The following is an 18,215-nucleotide window of genomic DNA, read 5'->3' as shown; positions in this document are numbered from 1 at the left end:
TTCCCTACATGGCTGAGTATTATGACAGCTCGTACAATTCATGCAGCAGTGAGGATTCTGATTAGAAAGATCAGACGATAAAATGAAAGGCTGTACTAAGAAAGTACTTTGTATTGATCAGCCAAAGTTTGTGCTTTTTGTTCCACTTACATGTTTGATTGATTTACTGAGATACTGAAGAACTAGAAACTTCTCTCAAGATAAATTGTGTATATATGTTTTTTAAAAATCAAGAAATCTTGTACATGATATTTATATTTTAAGCATTTATGTAAAAAAATGTCTGTTTTGTACCACTAAAAAGATATTTTTGAATGAAGCACATAGATTTGTCTGATCATTTGTAAGTATATATTTTTGTAAGCTGAACAATGGTATATAAAATGTAATTTGGACTATACAGTTGAAATGCAAATTTTATGCTTTAGTTTTAAGTGACGATACTGTGCACAACATTAATATACAAAGCTATATTTTCTCTTTATGCTACTTGTAAAATAAATACTAAATTCTTTCCAGAATTTCAAACTCCAACCCAGTTCACCGGCTTCTGTTGGTAAATATTTGTTTGACCGCTGTCACTCTCAAATGTTCTAGTGTTTTCGTTTTGAATTAAGGGTGCCATTTAAAACAAAAAAAAATCATATGCTCCAAATCAGTGAAATTAGGGAAGAGGTATTTTGTTTCATCATTAGAAAAAGATATTACGCTAATATCTTATCGCACACCCTAAGACTTTTCGGTAACACAATTTTTTATTTGTTAACATCTATATTAGTAATATGGACTAATACTGAACAATACTTCGACATAATCTATTTATCTTGAAGGTTAATATCAATATTTACTAATACATTATTTTTAATCAAAAGTTGTATCTGTTAACAGTAGTTCTGTGAACTAACATAAAAAAACATTACCAAATGGTATAAACATATGTTCCTCGTTGTTCGTGTTATATAATCCTTTAACTAATGTTAACAAATTAGGACTTTTGTCATCCTTTTTTTCATAAAAAAGAAACTGGTTTAGATTAAATAAATTCAACAAATCCTTTGTAACTTGTTCCATCTAAATAAAACAAGTTGTGAAGCGTATATAAAGCTGAGACCCACCTCACTTTAAGATTTTCTCTCTCTCATGACAAACACTATGACCCTGACACTGCTGCTCTGCCCACCCTATAAGCTGGATTTATACTGCTATCATACATGTCTAGTTTGTCATCTAAGACAAAAACATGTCTATGAAACCCCTAAAAGATACTTTACGCAACAACATTTCAAAACTCATTGGACACAGTATCTTAAAAGTAGTACATGCTATCTGTTTTTGACAGCTATTTTCATGCAAGACGTTTTATTAATGCTACATTTTATTAGTGCATTTGTACGAATTTATGAATGTTATGAATTTTTTTCGAAAAGTTATGACCAGATTGATATTTCTATTCAGCTGTTTCAAGTCTTCTTCAGGGTTAACCTGTAGTACACTTTGCCTCCACACATAAAGCTTGTGTGAGCTGTGTGGTGGTCAGTAACGGCCTACGGTGATTTGTGTAATATGTAGGAAAACAACATGTGTTCTGTTAAAAAAATAACTGCACTGTCCACAATCAGACATACAGAGGCCATGAACCTGTGTTCACATAGAAAATAACAGAAGTGCACAGTCATTGGGTCTGACAGCAAAAATAGTTTGCACTGAAAGACAGACATAGATAGATAGATAGATAGATAGATAGATGGGCCGGCAAATAGATAGATAGATAGATAGATAGATAGATAGATAGATAGATAGATAGATGATAGATAGATAGAGCTGTACTTGTCCACTAGAGGGCAGGGTTTATCCAATCTTAAAAGAATAGGTTGTTCTGGACGTGGAAACGTCATATGACAATGGAAAAAAAAAATAGATAGCATTGGTGGAAGAAATCAGCTTTTTAAATCATGTTAAGTGCCCGACTGTTAAGTGCCTGGCTCTGCCAGCCGTCTGATTCCCCCCCTCCTCCAAGCATTTCCTGCAGTTATCTCCAATCAAAAGCAGTCGACACAGTCAGGAACAAAAACATACAGACAGAGCGCCGTGTTAAGAAAACCTAATCATTGTATGAAGGTAGAATGACGTCAAAAAGATTTGCATACGCAGGGTAATATTTGTGGAAGTGTACATAAGACTGTAAGCGTAAATTAAATTCGTGGAAACGTCATATGACAATGGAAAAAAAAAATAGATAGCATTGGTGGAAGAAATCAGCTTTTTAAATCATGTTAAGTGCCCGACTGTTAAGTGCCTGGCTCTGCCAGCCGTCTGATTCCCCCCCTCCTCCAAGCATTTCCTGCAGTTATCTCCAATCAAAAGCAGTCGACACAGTCAGGAACAAAAACATACAGACAGAGCGCCGTGTTAAGAAAACCTAATCATTGTATGAAGGTAGAATGACGTCAAAAAGATCTGAGCAACCTTGTTTCTGTGGAAGTCTCAATAGATGCTGTTTTTGGATCTTCGGATCGAGATTTTCGGTAAACATCGTCCCAGTGCTCGGGAGAGAGAGCAAAGTAACTCCACCAGCTTTATCCATCTGCTTGACAGACTGCACTTTAAGATTAATGGAAGTGTCACTGCGCTCGCAGCCGTTTGAGTGCAGCTCAGGTCTGTGTTGAATCAGCTGCGGCTCTTAAGCGCGAAGCCTTGATGACTGCTCCAAATTGATCTTCTGGGAGGTATTTATAGACTCTTGTGGTCAGATCTATCTATCTATCTATCTATCTATCTATCTATCTATCTGCCGGCCCATCTGACGCAGATGGAGTAAAAGAAGAGGTTGTCCTGGCCGTGGAAACGTCATATGACAATGGAAAAAAAAAATCTTGTTTCATAGCGTACTTTCATCTTCTGTTGTAAGCATTGGTGGAAGAAATCAGCCTTTTAAATTATGTTAAGTGCCTGACTGGCTATGATTAGTAGCCTAAGCTACGACGATGTAAAACGTTTTTAAAGGATGTAAGTGACAGATGGCTCGGCCAGTAGGCCTATAGTGTTGCTCGGCTGGAGAAGGGATATATTTTCGCTGGGTTGGACTCCAACTCAGGAAATCCGTCTCCTTTAAGAGATCTAATTAGTCTCCTTAGTATCACAGTTGATTCCACCCCCCCCTCCTCCAAGCATTTCCTGCAGTTATCTCCAATCAAAAGCAGTCGACACACAGTCAGGAACAAAAACATACAGACAGAGCGCTGTGTTAAGAAAACCTAATCATTGCCCATGTAATTCATCATAAACTAGCTTTTACTGTCAAAAACTTCTTCTTTTTTTTTTGTGAAATGTGTTTCAGTGGAATTCAATGCGTGATGTTCATCATTAATGTGCTATCATAAGCTGTGGTATAACATTGTTTTTGTGGATATTGGCAGTCCAGTGTCTTTCTCTGTTAGTGATTCGGCTGAGCAACCTTGTTTCTGTGGAAGTCTCAATAGATGCTGTTTTTGCAGCCTCTCTCGGATCGAGATTTTCGGGGCCAATCAGAGCACACCTTGCTTTTCAGACCGATGAGCTTTGTAAAAATCGATACGTTTCAGAAAGGCGGGGCATAGAGGAGAAACAATAATGTACAGTATGTGGAAAATAATGTGTTTTTTGAACCTTAAACCGCATAAACACATTTCATTACACCAAATACACCAAATAATTTTCTTTTTAGAAACATCATATGACCCCTTTAATGGAAGTGTCACTGCGCTCGCAGCCGTTTGAGTGCAGCTCATGCCTGTGTTGAATCAGCTTAAGTGCGAAGTCTTGATGACTGCTCCAAATTGATCTTCTGGGAGGTATTGATAGACTCTTGTGGTCAGAATGCTGTTTTCTAAAGTATTTTACTCTCACACTGTCTCTCTTTCAGTGTCATTACACCTTCAGGATGTGATTTAATTTAGTGCAGCTTCAGCTAAGCAGTGTTCATTTTTCCATGACACACTTGTGAAAGCATCATACCTTACCATGCTGAGTGAACACTCACAGACTGGGCACTGAAAAACAGCTGCTATCCAAGATCCCGTTCACAATGTTAACATATACCAAATTGACAATGCTTATGGTTTATTTTCCCCCAACTCACTAAAACTCACACAAGGACACAAAAGAAATGATAAGATTCATTTCAACAATTAAAAAACATATCAAATTGAACAGATTGTACAAATGAAGTGAATTCTGATATTGTTCTACTGAAATTCAGCAAGCATTGAATGTGTGCATTCCACTATTTTGATGTACAGTACGGTATTGCCTCACATTTTATGTAGGCCTATTTAAATTGTTTTTAAATGTTTACGCATATGACAGGATAATAACTAGAAATAAAAAAAATATGTGCATTATTTTTGAATATACAGATAAATCTTTAGATAGGCAAGTCAAATTAATTTATGTAGTGCTTTTCATAATAGACATTGTGCAAAAAAAATAATAGTTTATATATAATACACTACTTGTTCAAAGGTTCAGAGTAAGTAACATTATTTATTCATTTATTTATTAAGAAATTATTTCTTCAATTCATTCGATGCATTAAATTGATAAAAAGGGACAGTAAAGACATTTATAATGTTACCAAAAAAATATTTCAAATTGTCAAACTTTCTATTCATTAAAGAATCTTGGGTGAAAAAATATCAATATAAAGTTTTCAGTATTGATAATAGTAAGAAATGTTTCTTGCATCAAATCAGCATATTAGAATGATTTCTGAAGGATCATGTGACACAGTAATGACTTCTAAAAATTCAGCTTTTCCATGCAGGAATAAATTGCATTTTAAAATATATGAAACTAGAAAACTACAGTTCATTGTACAGTATGCAGCCTTGGTTTCTTTCAAAAACATCAAATCTTTCCGACCCCAAACTTTTGAATGGTAGTGTAAATAGTATATCTGAATATTTTTCACTGGATTTTTACATTTTCAAAAGAAATTGTAAGTGTTTTTTTTCTCTCCTATACAGCTGCCATCATGATGCTACGGTTTTGCTATACATTTTGCTATACAAGTGTTTTTAACTTGTTCTGTGGTTGCTAGGATGTTCTGGGTGGTTGCTAGGGCTTTGCTTCCTGTCCAAAGGAATGAAGACTCGTCACCACAATATTCTGATCTCTAGAAATTGCTCCAGTCCCTTCTATAAAGTAAGTCTGTTTCCCCACCCATTTTATTGTTCACCAGACCAAGTATGATTGATTAGTAATAGCACACCTCCTCATCCTCATCAAGATTTGAGCTGTCATCCAGAGCACAAATAAAAGGAAGAGTCAGGGTTTAGAGTTTATCCTTATGTATTAGTAATAGTATTTGCAGTTCATGTTAAATTGTTCTCTCTGTAATGACTGTAGGCTTTGCTTCTCCTCTCCTAACAGGTGTTTTTGTACTAATGTGTTTTCCAGACTTTACAGCGCTGTAATAATGTGCCTGCTTCGACCTGTCACATGATCACATGATTTGGAAAAGCCGAGTAAGGTTTCATCATGATTTTGCTGAAGAATAAAACAGGAGATGACACTAATGTGCATCTGTGCAGTCTGGGATCAGTTTGTTCTCATTAACACAGCCACATATCACCTGATTTAAACTATCCATGTTCCTACAACATGTGTAGGTGATCTAACATCTGCAAAACCATGTGACAACATCTGTTCACCATCATAAAGTCTTAAATCACTAGAGGAAATGGGGCAGAATTATTCTTGTGCAATATAAGTAATGATCTTATCCACATAGATTACTTTGGATTTTATTGTATAACGTAACTCCTTCATCATTCGGTTTGATGCACATGCTATAAAAGTTTTCATAATTTTAGTAAAACTGGAATCTGTATTCAAATGTGCTTGGAGCAATTCTCAAGAGCTTACGATCTCATCCCATGGAAATCTCACAGGCTTTCTTTTCTATTTGGATCCAGATCTGGTACGGAAGGCCAGGGTATTCATTTGGTGAAAAGTTGGGATTTTTCCCAATGCTCAAACAAAATATGTGACTGATGAATTATTCACAAGAAGGTCAAAACACATGGATTATTGTTATTTGCGGATCAATGCTTTCCTCTGTCTGTCCCTTACTTTAGAGGAAACCTCCCAGAATTCCAAAGTCCATCTCACCACAGCTATAGAGCTGGAAAAATGAAGTCATATACATAAATAACAAAGTGCAATAGAAATTATTTTTTACATTTTATTAACCAGACTTTTATGTTTCAAAATATTTGTATAAATTGCTATTCTTCTGAGCTTTCAACTCATCAAAAAAAAAAAAAAAATGTATCATGCTTTCCAAAAAAATATTAAGAAGCACAACTGTTTTCAAAAGAAGAAGGAATGTTTCTTGAGCAGCAAATCAACATATACTGATTTCTGAAGGATCATGTGACACTGAAGACTGGAGTAATGATGCTGAAAATTCAGCTTTGCCATTACAGGAATAAATTACATTTTAAAATATAATAAAATAGAAAACAGTTATTTTTAATTATACTAATACATTTACAATATTACTTTTTTACTGTGTTTTTGAGGAAATAAATGCAGCTTTAGTAAGCACTTTTTAAAAAAAAGCTTACCGACCCCAAACTTCTGAATGCTATATATCTGGACAGTGTTTGGAGTTTGGGGCGTTTATGTTACCTGCTGTTTTGTGATTGTAATCTAAACCTTTGAGGCTCCCTAGACAGCCAGAGGTCAAGCTTAACCCCTCCCTCCCTCACCCCCCATTTAACATGTCAGAATGACATTCATTTGAAAGGCTCTGCACTTTGACCTGTCAGTTTGCCTCTAACTTTGAATTTTCTTCTTGTCTGTTCTCACATCTACCTTCTCTGCGTCAGCAAAAAGTCTTCAATCTTTTGCTGGTTTTTGCTCTGTCTTGCAGCATGCTTCTCTCTCACACATAATAGCGAAGAATCCTGATGCCATTCACCTTGATGAAGCCCCTTCCTCCTGCCCAGGCCAAACAAACCAGTGCAGCTGTCAGATTCTTCATAAATTTACAGTAAGCCTCCACTATTAAATCCTGATTATTACCAGATGGTTTCGCCCCCTTTTTTCTCCCAGTCTTAGGGTACAAAATGCTTTAAAAAAAATGTTTCTTTCTTTCAAGGAAGCAAAGAGAATGAGATCAGTGGAAAAAGCTTGCTGAGCTCTGGCCAAACATTGGACTTCTGTAATAGAATTTTCAAGGAGAAATTAATCCTTTCTTGAGTGGGAAAACACACCCATTTCCTTTCAGTTGCCACCAGGCAACTATTTTGATCCAAAATATATAGTAAAAATCCCATTTAACACTTTAACCCTCTTTTTGAAGCACAATCACGATATTACCTCATTTTTTGCACATAGTAACTTATAGTACCATGTAAACATCATTTAGTAGTACCATAGTACCACCACAGTACTTTTTTTTTTTGTAAAGAACCATGACTAGGTTTAGCTAGGGACCACCCTGTGTGACTCTGTGATGTTCCAGCTCATGCAGTGTTCATTACGGACCGAGAGAGGAAAAAAATATTCCTCTATTGGTGAACCATACTGCCTTTTTACCTCCTCTATTTAATTCAACACTGCTAGATGTACAATGATTGTAGTGTCTTCACTTTACTGTCACTCTTTCCCAGTTTTAAAACATGGCTGCTCTTGCTTAGACTCTCTCAAAGCAGTTAGATGTTTTCCCATCCTTTCACATGCGTGTATGCGAGTCTGTTGTTGTGTACGCGAATGAATGTTGATGTCGTTCTTCACTAACGTTGTTGTAATTATAGTGTTCCAGAGTGTCATCTTGAATTTACTGTAGTGTTAATGGGATACATTAACCCAGACACAAATCATCATTCATAAACTCCAGATATTCACTGTTCCGGGCCAAGTGAAATACTGTTCCACTGTGATCCTGTCATCGTTCTAGAAAAATATATGAACACAAAGGTATAGATCATCATTTATCTCAATCAATGACAACATCTGGTGTGTTGATTTAGTTGGTGACCCATACTCGGAATTAGTGCTCTGCATTTACCCATCCAAAGTGCACCCACACAGCAGTGAACACACACACCGTGAACACACACCCGGAGCAGTGGGCAGCCATTTTTGCTGCGGTGCCCGGGGAGCAGTTGGGGGTTCGGTGCCTTGCTCAAGGGCACCTCAGTCGTGGTATTGAAGGTGGGAGAGACCGCTGTACATTCACTCCCCCCACCTACAATCCCTGCCGGTACGAGACTCAAACCCACAACCTTTGGGTTATGAGTCTGACTCTAACCATTAGGCCACAACTTCCCCTAATGGTTAGAGTGGTGATTTACAGCAGCTTCATGTTAAAGATCTCAAACCAGGGGCATTAGGCCTGTAACCATTATGGTGAAACCCGTCCCATGCAATATTCAGATTAGTGGTCGACCAATATGTTTTTTAATTGATGAAGTAATACATGTGTAGCCTTGTTTGTTTCATTTTTAGCCCTCAAATTGGCACAAGACATTTTAAGCAAATCATTCTTGTTGCTTTTTCTAATTTGAAATGGTGATTGACATTTAACACATTATGATATTAGAATACATTAACACATTACAATAATACATTATAACACACACATATATTACAATGAGCCACACAACTGACCTTCATTTTTGTAGAAGAAAGGAAATGCAAACATTCAACTACAGAGAAGTATGAAAAATCATGATAAGATCTCAGTGAGCCAAAATTGAGCAAAACTTGGTCTCGTGTTTTTTCTAAAATAATTAATACAGTGTGATATATTAAAATCCGCACATGGGTGGCGCTGTTTCTCTTTCAAAAACAAACGTGCACGAGGGAGTGGCGTTATTTTTGCCGTTCATATGTTCCTCTTCATTCTTTCTTTCTCTCTCTCTCGCCTCATCAGTTGGTCTACATGTAGACGAGATGCAGATGTGGCAAGACCTTTACCCTCCCCCTCTGGAAGAGAAAAGACATTGTCAGATGTCTCGATTATTCGTTGTTCTCTCTCTCTCTCTCTCTCTCTCTCAATTCAATTCAATTCAATTCAATTCAATTCAGTTCAGCTCAGTTCAATTAAATTAAATTAAATTAATATTGCTTTATTGTCATGACATACTTAGGTACATATTGCCAAAACATTGTACATAGCAGAATAAAAACAAACAAAACAAAAATACATATATATCCATAAACAAACAAAACAAAAAAATACATGTAAAATACATCCATATATACATATATATATATATATATATATATATATATATATATAAAATATAATTTTCAGCTTTTAACTCTCTCAAACTATTCACCTCTCAGCTTTTGACAGCTGTGTATCTTTGAGTGCTAAGGCTACATGACACATCTCACCTCTCCTGACAACACGACTCTTTCTGCATAGGATGTCTCATTCTCTCCAGAACACAGAGCATCTTTCTGCTTCTGCCCATCCAAAAACCGCAGAGCTTCATGTCCCATGCACACACACCAAAATGTTACCCATTTAGTTTCAAAGGTAACCAAACTTTCTACAAAAAAAAAAAAACTTCATTTATAGAATAAAACCTGGTATTACAGTCAGTATCATTGAAACAAACAAAAATCTTCTTGAAAGTATATTTTCTCCCAAATTGAATTTATTATGATCTTATAATAGTAGCAATAATTATATATAGCCTATATAAATTATAATATATTTATTATTATTCGTTGTTCTCTCTCTCTCTCTCTCTCTCTCTCAATTCAATTCAATTCAATTCAATTCAATTCAGTTCAGCTCAGTTCAATTAAATTAAATTAAATTAATATTGCTTTATTGTCATGACATACTTAGGTACATATTGCCAAAACATTGTACATAGCAGAATAAAAACAAACAAAACAAAAATACATATAACACACCAAAATGTTACCCATTTAGTTTCAAAGGTAACCAAACTTTCTACAAAAAAAAAAAAACTTCATTTATAGAATAAAACCTGGTATTACAGTCAGTATCATTGAAACAAACAAAAATCTTCTTGAAAGTATATTTTCTCCCAAATTGAATTTATTATGATCTTATAATAGTAGCAATAATTATATATAGCCTATATAAATTATAATATATTTATTATTTTTAGAATATATTACATAGAAGAATAAAAGTTGTATTTTGGGAATTTGCGTTCATAAACAATAATATCAATATTTCATACACATTCAAATATGAATATATATGAAGGCATTCATTAAAGTGTCATGATATTTCAAACTACTGGACTGAATTACAGTATGAAATGTTAAGCATTGCATGTCTGTCAAATGTATTAATGGAAGTAAAAAAAATACAATTATATATTAAAACATAAAATTCATATATTAAAGTTAAAATGTAACATATTGTTATGGGCCATTATTAAGAATGCAATGCATCTTTTTAGTTATTTTCTTACTTTTCTTTTGTATAATGGTGGCGTCATTGTGCAGAAAAGCGTCTTCAAACATCAGAAATAGTTTGCATTAGGCACATTAAACATAATAATGTTCACAAAGTGCTTCTTGATTATGCATATACCTCATATTTGGAAGTGTTTCAGGGCCTAACATCGGTGTACAGCGGCACAGAAGAAGCCCTGAAGTAGATATGAGTGACCCGAACTCCTCCTCCTCCTCCCCCCTCCTGCTGTAAGGCGTTTCGTTTGCTTTGCGCTCTGAGCGGACGCACCACCGTGCCACTGTCCGCTACTTCATCTCACCCGAACCTGTTTTCATATTTCATTTGCAATCATATCACTCCTTCTGTTCTGTGTGTCCCTCAACATCAGTTTGCACGGTTAACGTGCGTTAACATCAGGATCTATGGCACTGAATGGATATATATTGACCGCGCTGTGCGCACTTTGGGCAGGGATCTTCGCTCAGGATGCCCAAATACCCTCTTTCAGAGGTACTTATGAATATTTTTCCGTTCATGTTGCATTGACTGTCTTATTTGTAATGGAAAAATATGTTTTGCATGTTCGGTATTACTGCTGTCTCTGTGCGTAAAAGTCGAACATGAGTTATGTCAAACAGATATTAAATGCAACTGCAAATAAACGATCGACATTCAACATTCTGCACTATATGGGGTTTTTATTGCGTTTAACGTTTGCTCTTTTGTTATAATAAACATAGACACGTTATAAGAAGTTGTATAGAGGTATTTCGAATCATAGTATTTGGTATTGTGTACTGTAGTAGCGAGTTATGTCATGGAATCATAGAAAGGTTTATCCAATGCAAATTGACATCCATCCATCCATCAGGAGATACCTGATGATGATGTGATGCTGCTTGTTTCAAAGTATATGCAGGATATTATTATGCTTTGATGCATCACAAATAAACAAAATTATGCTTTAATGCAAAGGAAATGAGGGTAGTGAATTATTTGTTGAGATGCAACTTATGATTTTGGAGAACCCTTGTGCTTCTTTGCAAGAAAGGCCTTGGTTTGGACCACATTTATGGATTCCTCCTATATATTCTGTGCTTAAATTTGTAAAAAAAAAAAAATATATATATATTTTTTGATTAAATCATATCTAACTGTTCCAAAGAGATGGATTTTGATTTTATTTGTAAAAAAAAAAATATAATTTTTTATTTTTTGATTAAATCATATCTAACTGTTCCAAAGAGATGGATTTTGATTTTTGAAGTTTTTTTTTTTTTTTTTGATTAGGTAAACATTTTATGACATTGGTGCAATTTCTTTTATATTTTACACCTGGATTCATCTGAACATACCTGTATACAGTATCTCATACACTTTAATACTGTATTCAAATGACCTGTAATGTCACATGACTGCAGGGTTTAGGTCAGGTGATGCTAATTTCTCAAGTTGATAATGGAGCAACAACTTTCTTAGCAACCAATAGGGGGAGCTCATTATTTTTCCTAACTAACCGTAATTATCATGATTAGGAAGTGATAAATGAAAGTTAATAAACACTGAAAATTAATATTTATATAGCATTATGAACAGTGAACACTGTTAACAAAACTATTTTCATGCAAACTCACATTTGAAGCTTTTTAGCTGATGTTTTATCTTAAGTCAAGTACGTAAACCTGATAGACTAAACCCATGAAGAACAGATCATTTTGTGATTCTCCTCCTGTCTTCCTGCAGAGTGTCCTGTGGACTTGTTCTTTGTGTTGGACACATCTGAAAGTGTGGCCCTCAGAGCCAAACCTCCAGAGTTTTTCATCAACCAGATCAAGACCTTCACTAAGCTGTTCATCGATCAGCTGAAAGACCTGTATGCTATCTTTAAATGACATATTCTGATTGATATATTGTAAATACTTTGACCAAGAAATTCTGTATTTATCCATTTGTATAATATCTAGCATATGCTTTAAAAGGTTCACAATGTATATCCTAGAAAATGCCGGTTCATTGAATGGAGCCTCCCTTTGGTGGCTGCCATATTGAGATCATGTGAACAAATGTTATTAGCTTTTTTCTAGTTGTGTGATTCTTCTATACTGTCAAGAGATAACAGTACCTGTGTTATTTAGCATTTTTACATACTGTTATAGTTTTAATTAATATTTTTAATTAGCTTTATATTTTCAGTTTGTATTTTAATTTTACTTTTTAGTAATTTTGTCATGTGCTTTTGTCATTATTATTATTTAATATTACTATTTATGTTTAATTTATTATTATTATTATTTTAGTTTTAGTTCTGTTCTAGTTTTACTTTATTTTCAGTTTGTAATTTTACTGCTACATATTAAACTCATTTCAGTTACTTATCAAGGCATTTAATATTTATAATTTATTTCAGCTTTATTCAGTTTTTCATAGTTTGTTTCATTTTAGTTAGTTAATGATAATAACTTTGCTCAGTACTGTTGTAGCAGCCAGCAAACAAATGTTTTTTTAGTGCACCTTTAATAATGAGTACATTTTTACTTTATTGCTTTTCTACAAATTTAATTTGATCATGTCTGTTGTGTTGTTGCCAGACCACAACAATGTAATCGCGATGTGACTTGGAACTCTGGAGCGCTGCACTACAGTGACGACACCGAGCTGGTGATGGGGTTAGTTGACCTGAAAACAAAGCGTTCTGAGCTGAAGGCTGCCATAGACAAAATCAAATACATCGGCAAAGGAACGTACACTGACTGTGCCATCAAGGAGGGTATCTCTGAGCTACTCCGAGCGTATGTACATTTTTGGCATTACTTAAAACTGCATATGCATTTTAAAATGTAATATTTTACAAATAGCCATTGCATGTCACATTGCGTGTAAATAGCCACATGCATCTGCCTGCAGAGGCACCCATTATCATGAGAATAAGTACATTGTGGTGGTCACGGATGGTCACCCTGTGACTGGCTACAAGGAGCCATGTGGTGGGGTCCAGGAGGCTGCCAATGAGGCACGACAACACGCTATTAAAGTGTTCGCTGTGGCCATCTCACCTGACCAGGAGGTACCGTACAAATAATAGATGCTGCTTGGATTTGAAGTGCATTGCATGACATTTTCTGACATGTATACATATACGATTGAAGCATACAATGGGTTTTTAGGTAGACACTGTGTGACTTTACTTAAAGACCATTTTGCATAAAAAGTAAGCTAAGCCTCTAGACCACCAGATGCAGTTCAATTAAACCGAAATGAAAGGTAAAGGTAAAGCCTTTACTGATTTTTGTGCAACTTCAATATTGGTATATTTCAAGATGAACATATACTGTACTGAAGCAAATTTTTTTTTAATTTTTATTTTTTTAGAAAAATCATGTTAAAAAATCAAATGTGATCCATCAGCCTTTAGAGGAACATTTATTTATCCATCTCTTGATCATCATTGTATTGCATTGCATTATATGTTTTGCCCCCCACAATAAAAACTACATAGCTTTGATCATAAAACTTAGCATTTAAATATCATTTTACTAAGACATACAGTCAAACCAAAAATTATTCAGACACCAGATATAATTTTTGATATTTTTTTTACTAGTGGGTGCAGGACACTATAGTTCATTTATGTAGGTGAGGACAGCAAAATAAAGTAAACTGTGACATATTATAACCAAAAATTCTTCATACAGTGGACCAATAATTATTCAAACACTTTGACCTGACCAGGATTTGCTTAATTGTTATCTGACATTATCACAATGAATTTGTTCTGACACAGTTTAACTCTCTTGTCAAGTTCTTGTCATATTTTATTAATCTGAGTTCTTGTCATATTTTATTACCATTTTCTAAACTATAGCAAATAAACTGTGATAATGTGCGAAATGTTGAAGGTGTCTGAATACATTTTTGGTTTGACTGTATTATTGGGAGATATAGAACTGATATTTTTATGCATTTTATGTAAGTAGTCTGCTATACTGTTATAAAAAATCTCACTGATTTGCACTACAAGCTATCACAATAAAAAAATATATCAGTAACTGAACCAAACTGCATATTTTTACTCAGTTTGGGCCTCTGAATGAAACTGATTTTCATTCTTTCTCAAGTTTGAGCACCATGTTCTCCTCTGTCATATCATATGATCCATAAAAGAAGCCTGATGCATCAATTATGATACTCAAACACACACACACACACACACACATTATTATTTCTGAGTTTTATTTGAAACACATAGCAAGTAAGCAATATAAAAACTGCAACTTAGCAATAAATCGCCTCTGAATGAAACTGATTTTCATTCTTTCTCAAGTTTGAGCACCATGTTCTCCTCTGTCATATCATATGATCCATAAAAGAAGCCTGATGCATCAATTATGATACTCAAACACACACACACACACACACACACACATTATTATTTCTGAGTTTTATTTGAAACACATAGCAAGTAAGAAATATAAAAACTGCAACTTAGCAATAAATCAGACATATTTTTCCTGTGTAAGTGGGTGACCATAATAAGCAGCAGTGTGGAGTAGACATGCCGATGGTCAAAAATCTGGCCACACAAGAATACACAACATGTGATGTTCTTGGTGAGAAAGAGACATTTTTTTTTCTCATGCAAATGTATTTGGACAAGCAATAATGTTTCCCTTTTCTTTCAATTGTCTTCTCAGGACACCAGACTCTCTGTCATTGCCACGGATGTAAACTACAGACAGAACTTCACCGCTGCAGACAACTCCCGCTCCTCACAAATGACCACTATAAACTCCATCGTCAACATGATTGTGAGTGTCGTAACACAAACTCACAACAACAAGGATGTTTACATGATTTTCCTGTGGATTTATGGATCGGACTGACCCAAACACATTCAGAATTGATTTGCCTGAAGAAAAAGAATGAAGAAACTTTGCTTGAAATTGCATGATTAAATGTTTATTTGAGAAAAGATTACACTGGCATAAACATAAAGTGTACCTTGAACTATTTACACTACCAATCAAAGTTTTGGGGGGGTCAGTATTTTTTTTTCTTGAAAGAAATTAATACAATTTCTTACAATTTCTTTCTTTTAATACAATCATTTTACAAAAGATTTCTGTTTCAAATTAATGATGTTATTTTGAACTTTCTATTCATCAAAGAATCCTAAAATATACTGGTTTTAAGCAGCACAACTTGTTTTCAATTTTGATAATATTGATGTTTTTTGAGCTGCAAATCAACATATTAGATTGATTTCTGAAGGATCATGTGACACTGAAGACTGGAGTAATGATGCTGAAAATTTAGCTTTGCACCACAGGAATAAATTACATTTTAAAATATATTAGAATATAAAACTGTTATTTTAAATTGTAATAATATTTCACAAAATTACTGTTTTTAGTTTATTTTTGATTAAATAAATGCAGCTTTGGTGAGCATAAGAGTATCAAAAAATATTAAAAACTGTACCAACCCCATTTTTTTTTTGAATGGTAGTGTATATTGCTAAATTGATTCTAGTTTATAGGCTCAATGCAGCATTTATTTTTTAAATCCAATTTTCACTAAACACATGAGCTCAGTGCAGAGGGAATTTCAACAAACTGAACTTCCTTTATCTGTGCGCCATCAACAATGACAGCCATTGTAAGCAAGACATTTGAGCTTATGACAATTCAAAATCAACGTTTATTTATAAAGCACTTTTAAAAAAACAAGTGTTTACCAAAGTGCTGTACAAGCATCCTCAACTAAAAACAGTTAACACATAAAAACAAACATAAGACCAAAACAATCATAAAACCTGCTCTCATACTGTGTTAAATGCCAAAGAGTAGAAATTAGTTTTGAGACTAGATTTAAAAGCAGAAAGTGTTTGGGCCTGCCTAACATGGAGAGGCAAATTAATCCAAAGTTTTGGAGGCTGTCAATGCAAAAGCACTGTCCCCCCTAGTTTTCAGCCTTGTTCGAGGAACAACCAAAAGTAAATGCTCAGCACGATGTGCTCTTGACGTAGTACGTAACTTTATTAAATCAGAAAGATACCTTTGTGCTAGTCCATTTAGTGATTTAAATACTAAAACCAAAATCTTAAAATCAATTCTAAAATGAACAAGAGGCCAGTATTGGCATACTATGTTCTTGCTTGCACGTTGCTGTTTGTAAGCAAGACATTTGAGCTTATGACAATTCAAAATCAACGTTTATTTATAAAGCACTTTTAAAAAAACAAGTGTTTACCAAAGTGCTGTACAAGCATCCTCAACTAAAAACAGTTAACACATAAAAACAAACATAAGACCAAAACAATCATAAAACCTGCTCTCATACTGTGTTAAATGCCAAAGAGTAGAAATTAGTTTTGAGACTAGATTTAAAAGCAGAAAGTGTTTGGGCCTGCCTAACATGGAGAGGCAAATTAATCCAAAGTTTTGGAGGCTGTCAATGCAAAAGCACTGTCCCCCCTAGTTTTCAGCCTTGTTCGAGGAACAACCAAAAGTAAATGCTCAGCACGATGTGCTCTTGACGTAGTACGTAACTTTATTAAATCAGAAAGATACCTTTGTGCTAGTCCATTTAGTGATTTAAATACTAAAACCAAAATCTTAAAATCAATTCTAAAACAGGAGGCCAGTATTGGCATACTATGTTCTTGCTTGCACGTTGCTGTTAACAAACAAGTGGCAGAATTCTGTACCATCTGCAAACATGTTGGGGAGGCCTGGCTAATACCCACATAAAGGGCATTACAGTAATCCAGGTGAGTCTAAATAAAAATATGTATAACTCTTTCGAAGTCATTAAAAGACAGAAAAGACTTGACTTTGAATAATCAACTGGAAAAACTAACTTTAATTACTGAATTAATCTGTTTATCCAGTTGTTTTTGAAGTCACTGTCCATAATAACACCCAGGTTTTTTACATTGGGCTTCACATATGGTTTTAAAGCACCAAGATCCAGATAAGAAGAATCACGAGCATCCCCGGATCCAAATACCACAACTTCTGTCTTTTCTTCATTGAACTGTTAAAAAATTAAGGCCAACCAGGTTTAATAGCTTAAAGACAGTCCAACAATAGTGCTAAGGACTTTGCATCTTTCCGTTTTAAAGGCAGATAAAGTTGTGTATCATCTGCATAACAATGAAATGAGATGCCATACTTCCTACAAATTGACCCTAATGGAAGCAAATATAAAGAGAACAGGATAGGCCCAAGAATGGAACCTTGAGGAACCTCCACACGAGAGGGATCCCGAAGAGGACACAAAATCCCCAAGGCGGACAGAAAAACTTCTGTCAAATAAGTACAAATAAGATCTAAACCATTCCAAAGCAGTACCCTTAATCCCAACACAATGTTCTAAATGGGAAATCAAGATCTTAAAGGGGTCATATTTTTCCTTTCTCTTTGAAGTAACTTTGCGCTGTGGATCGCCGGATCGGCTTTCACCGTGGACGAAGCGGAGTCCAGCCCAGGGTCGTCACATGTGGTTGCCGTAAGCCCGCCGGCCGCTCCTTCGTCGAAACCGCCGGCTGCGCCGTTCTCAAGCCTTCTCCGATCACAAATGCAGACATGGTTTTATGTTTACGTGGCGCGATGCAACGTGTAAAAAAACAGTATAAGGGGCCGTTCACATGTTGCGCCTAAAAACGCGTGGAAAACACTAGGCGCACCGCTTTCTGCTTTTTTTCCAAAGCGTTCGGGCGCTTGCGCTCCGGAGGCGTCTGCCGTTGCTAAGCAACCATGACCTCCGCTCTCCATGA

General features: G+C 35.2%; 2 protein-coding genes across 4 annotated transcripts in view; both read left to right on the top strand.

Annotated features, from left to right (window-relative positions):
• Window positions 1-521, top strand: part of tdo2b (tryptophan 2,3-dioxygenase b) — a 5,991-nt gene extending 5,470 nt beyond the window's left edge. Inside the window, exon 13 of the mRNA XM_016482723.1 lies at window positions 1-521. Coding sequence (XP_016338209.1) covers window positions 1-65 — 65 coding nt within the window. The 3' untranslated portion in view covers window positions 66-521.
• A 10,175-nt stretch (window positions 522-10,696) lies between these two features.
• The window catches only part of LOC107685955 (collagen alpha-1(VI) chain-like), a 35,851-nt gene continuing 28,332 nt past the window's right edge, over window positions 10,697-18,215 (top strand). For all 3 annotated transcript variants that reach the window (XM_016482721.1, XM_016482719.1, XM_016482720.1), the window contains exons 1-5: window positions 10,697-10,948; window positions 12,182-12,311; window positions 13,027-13,227; window positions 13,343-13,502; window positions 15,130-15,243. In XM_016482721.1, coding sequence (XP_016338207.1) covers window positions 10,861-10,948; window positions 12,182-12,311; window positions 13,027-13,227; window positions 13,343-13,502; window positions 15,130-15,243 — 693 coding nt within the window. In that variant the 5' untranslated portion in view covers window positions 10,697-10,860. The remainder of the gene's footprint in view (window positions 10,949-12,181; window positions 12,312-13,026; window positions 13,228-13,342; window positions 13,503-15,129; window positions 15,244-18,215) is intronic.

This window comes from Sinocyclocheilus anshuiensis, unplaced genomic scaffold (genome assembly GCF_001515605.1).
Source record: "Sinocyclocheilus anshuiensis isolate Anshui unplaced genomic scaffold, SAMN03320099.WGS_v1.1 scaffold465, whole genome shotgun sequence".
NCBI classification, from domain to species: Eukaryota; Metazoa; Chordata; class Actinopteri; order Cypriniformes; family Cyprinidae; genus Sinocyclocheilus; species Sinocyclocheilus anshuiensis.
This window is presented reverse-complemented; position numbering and strand designations above follow the sequence as displayed.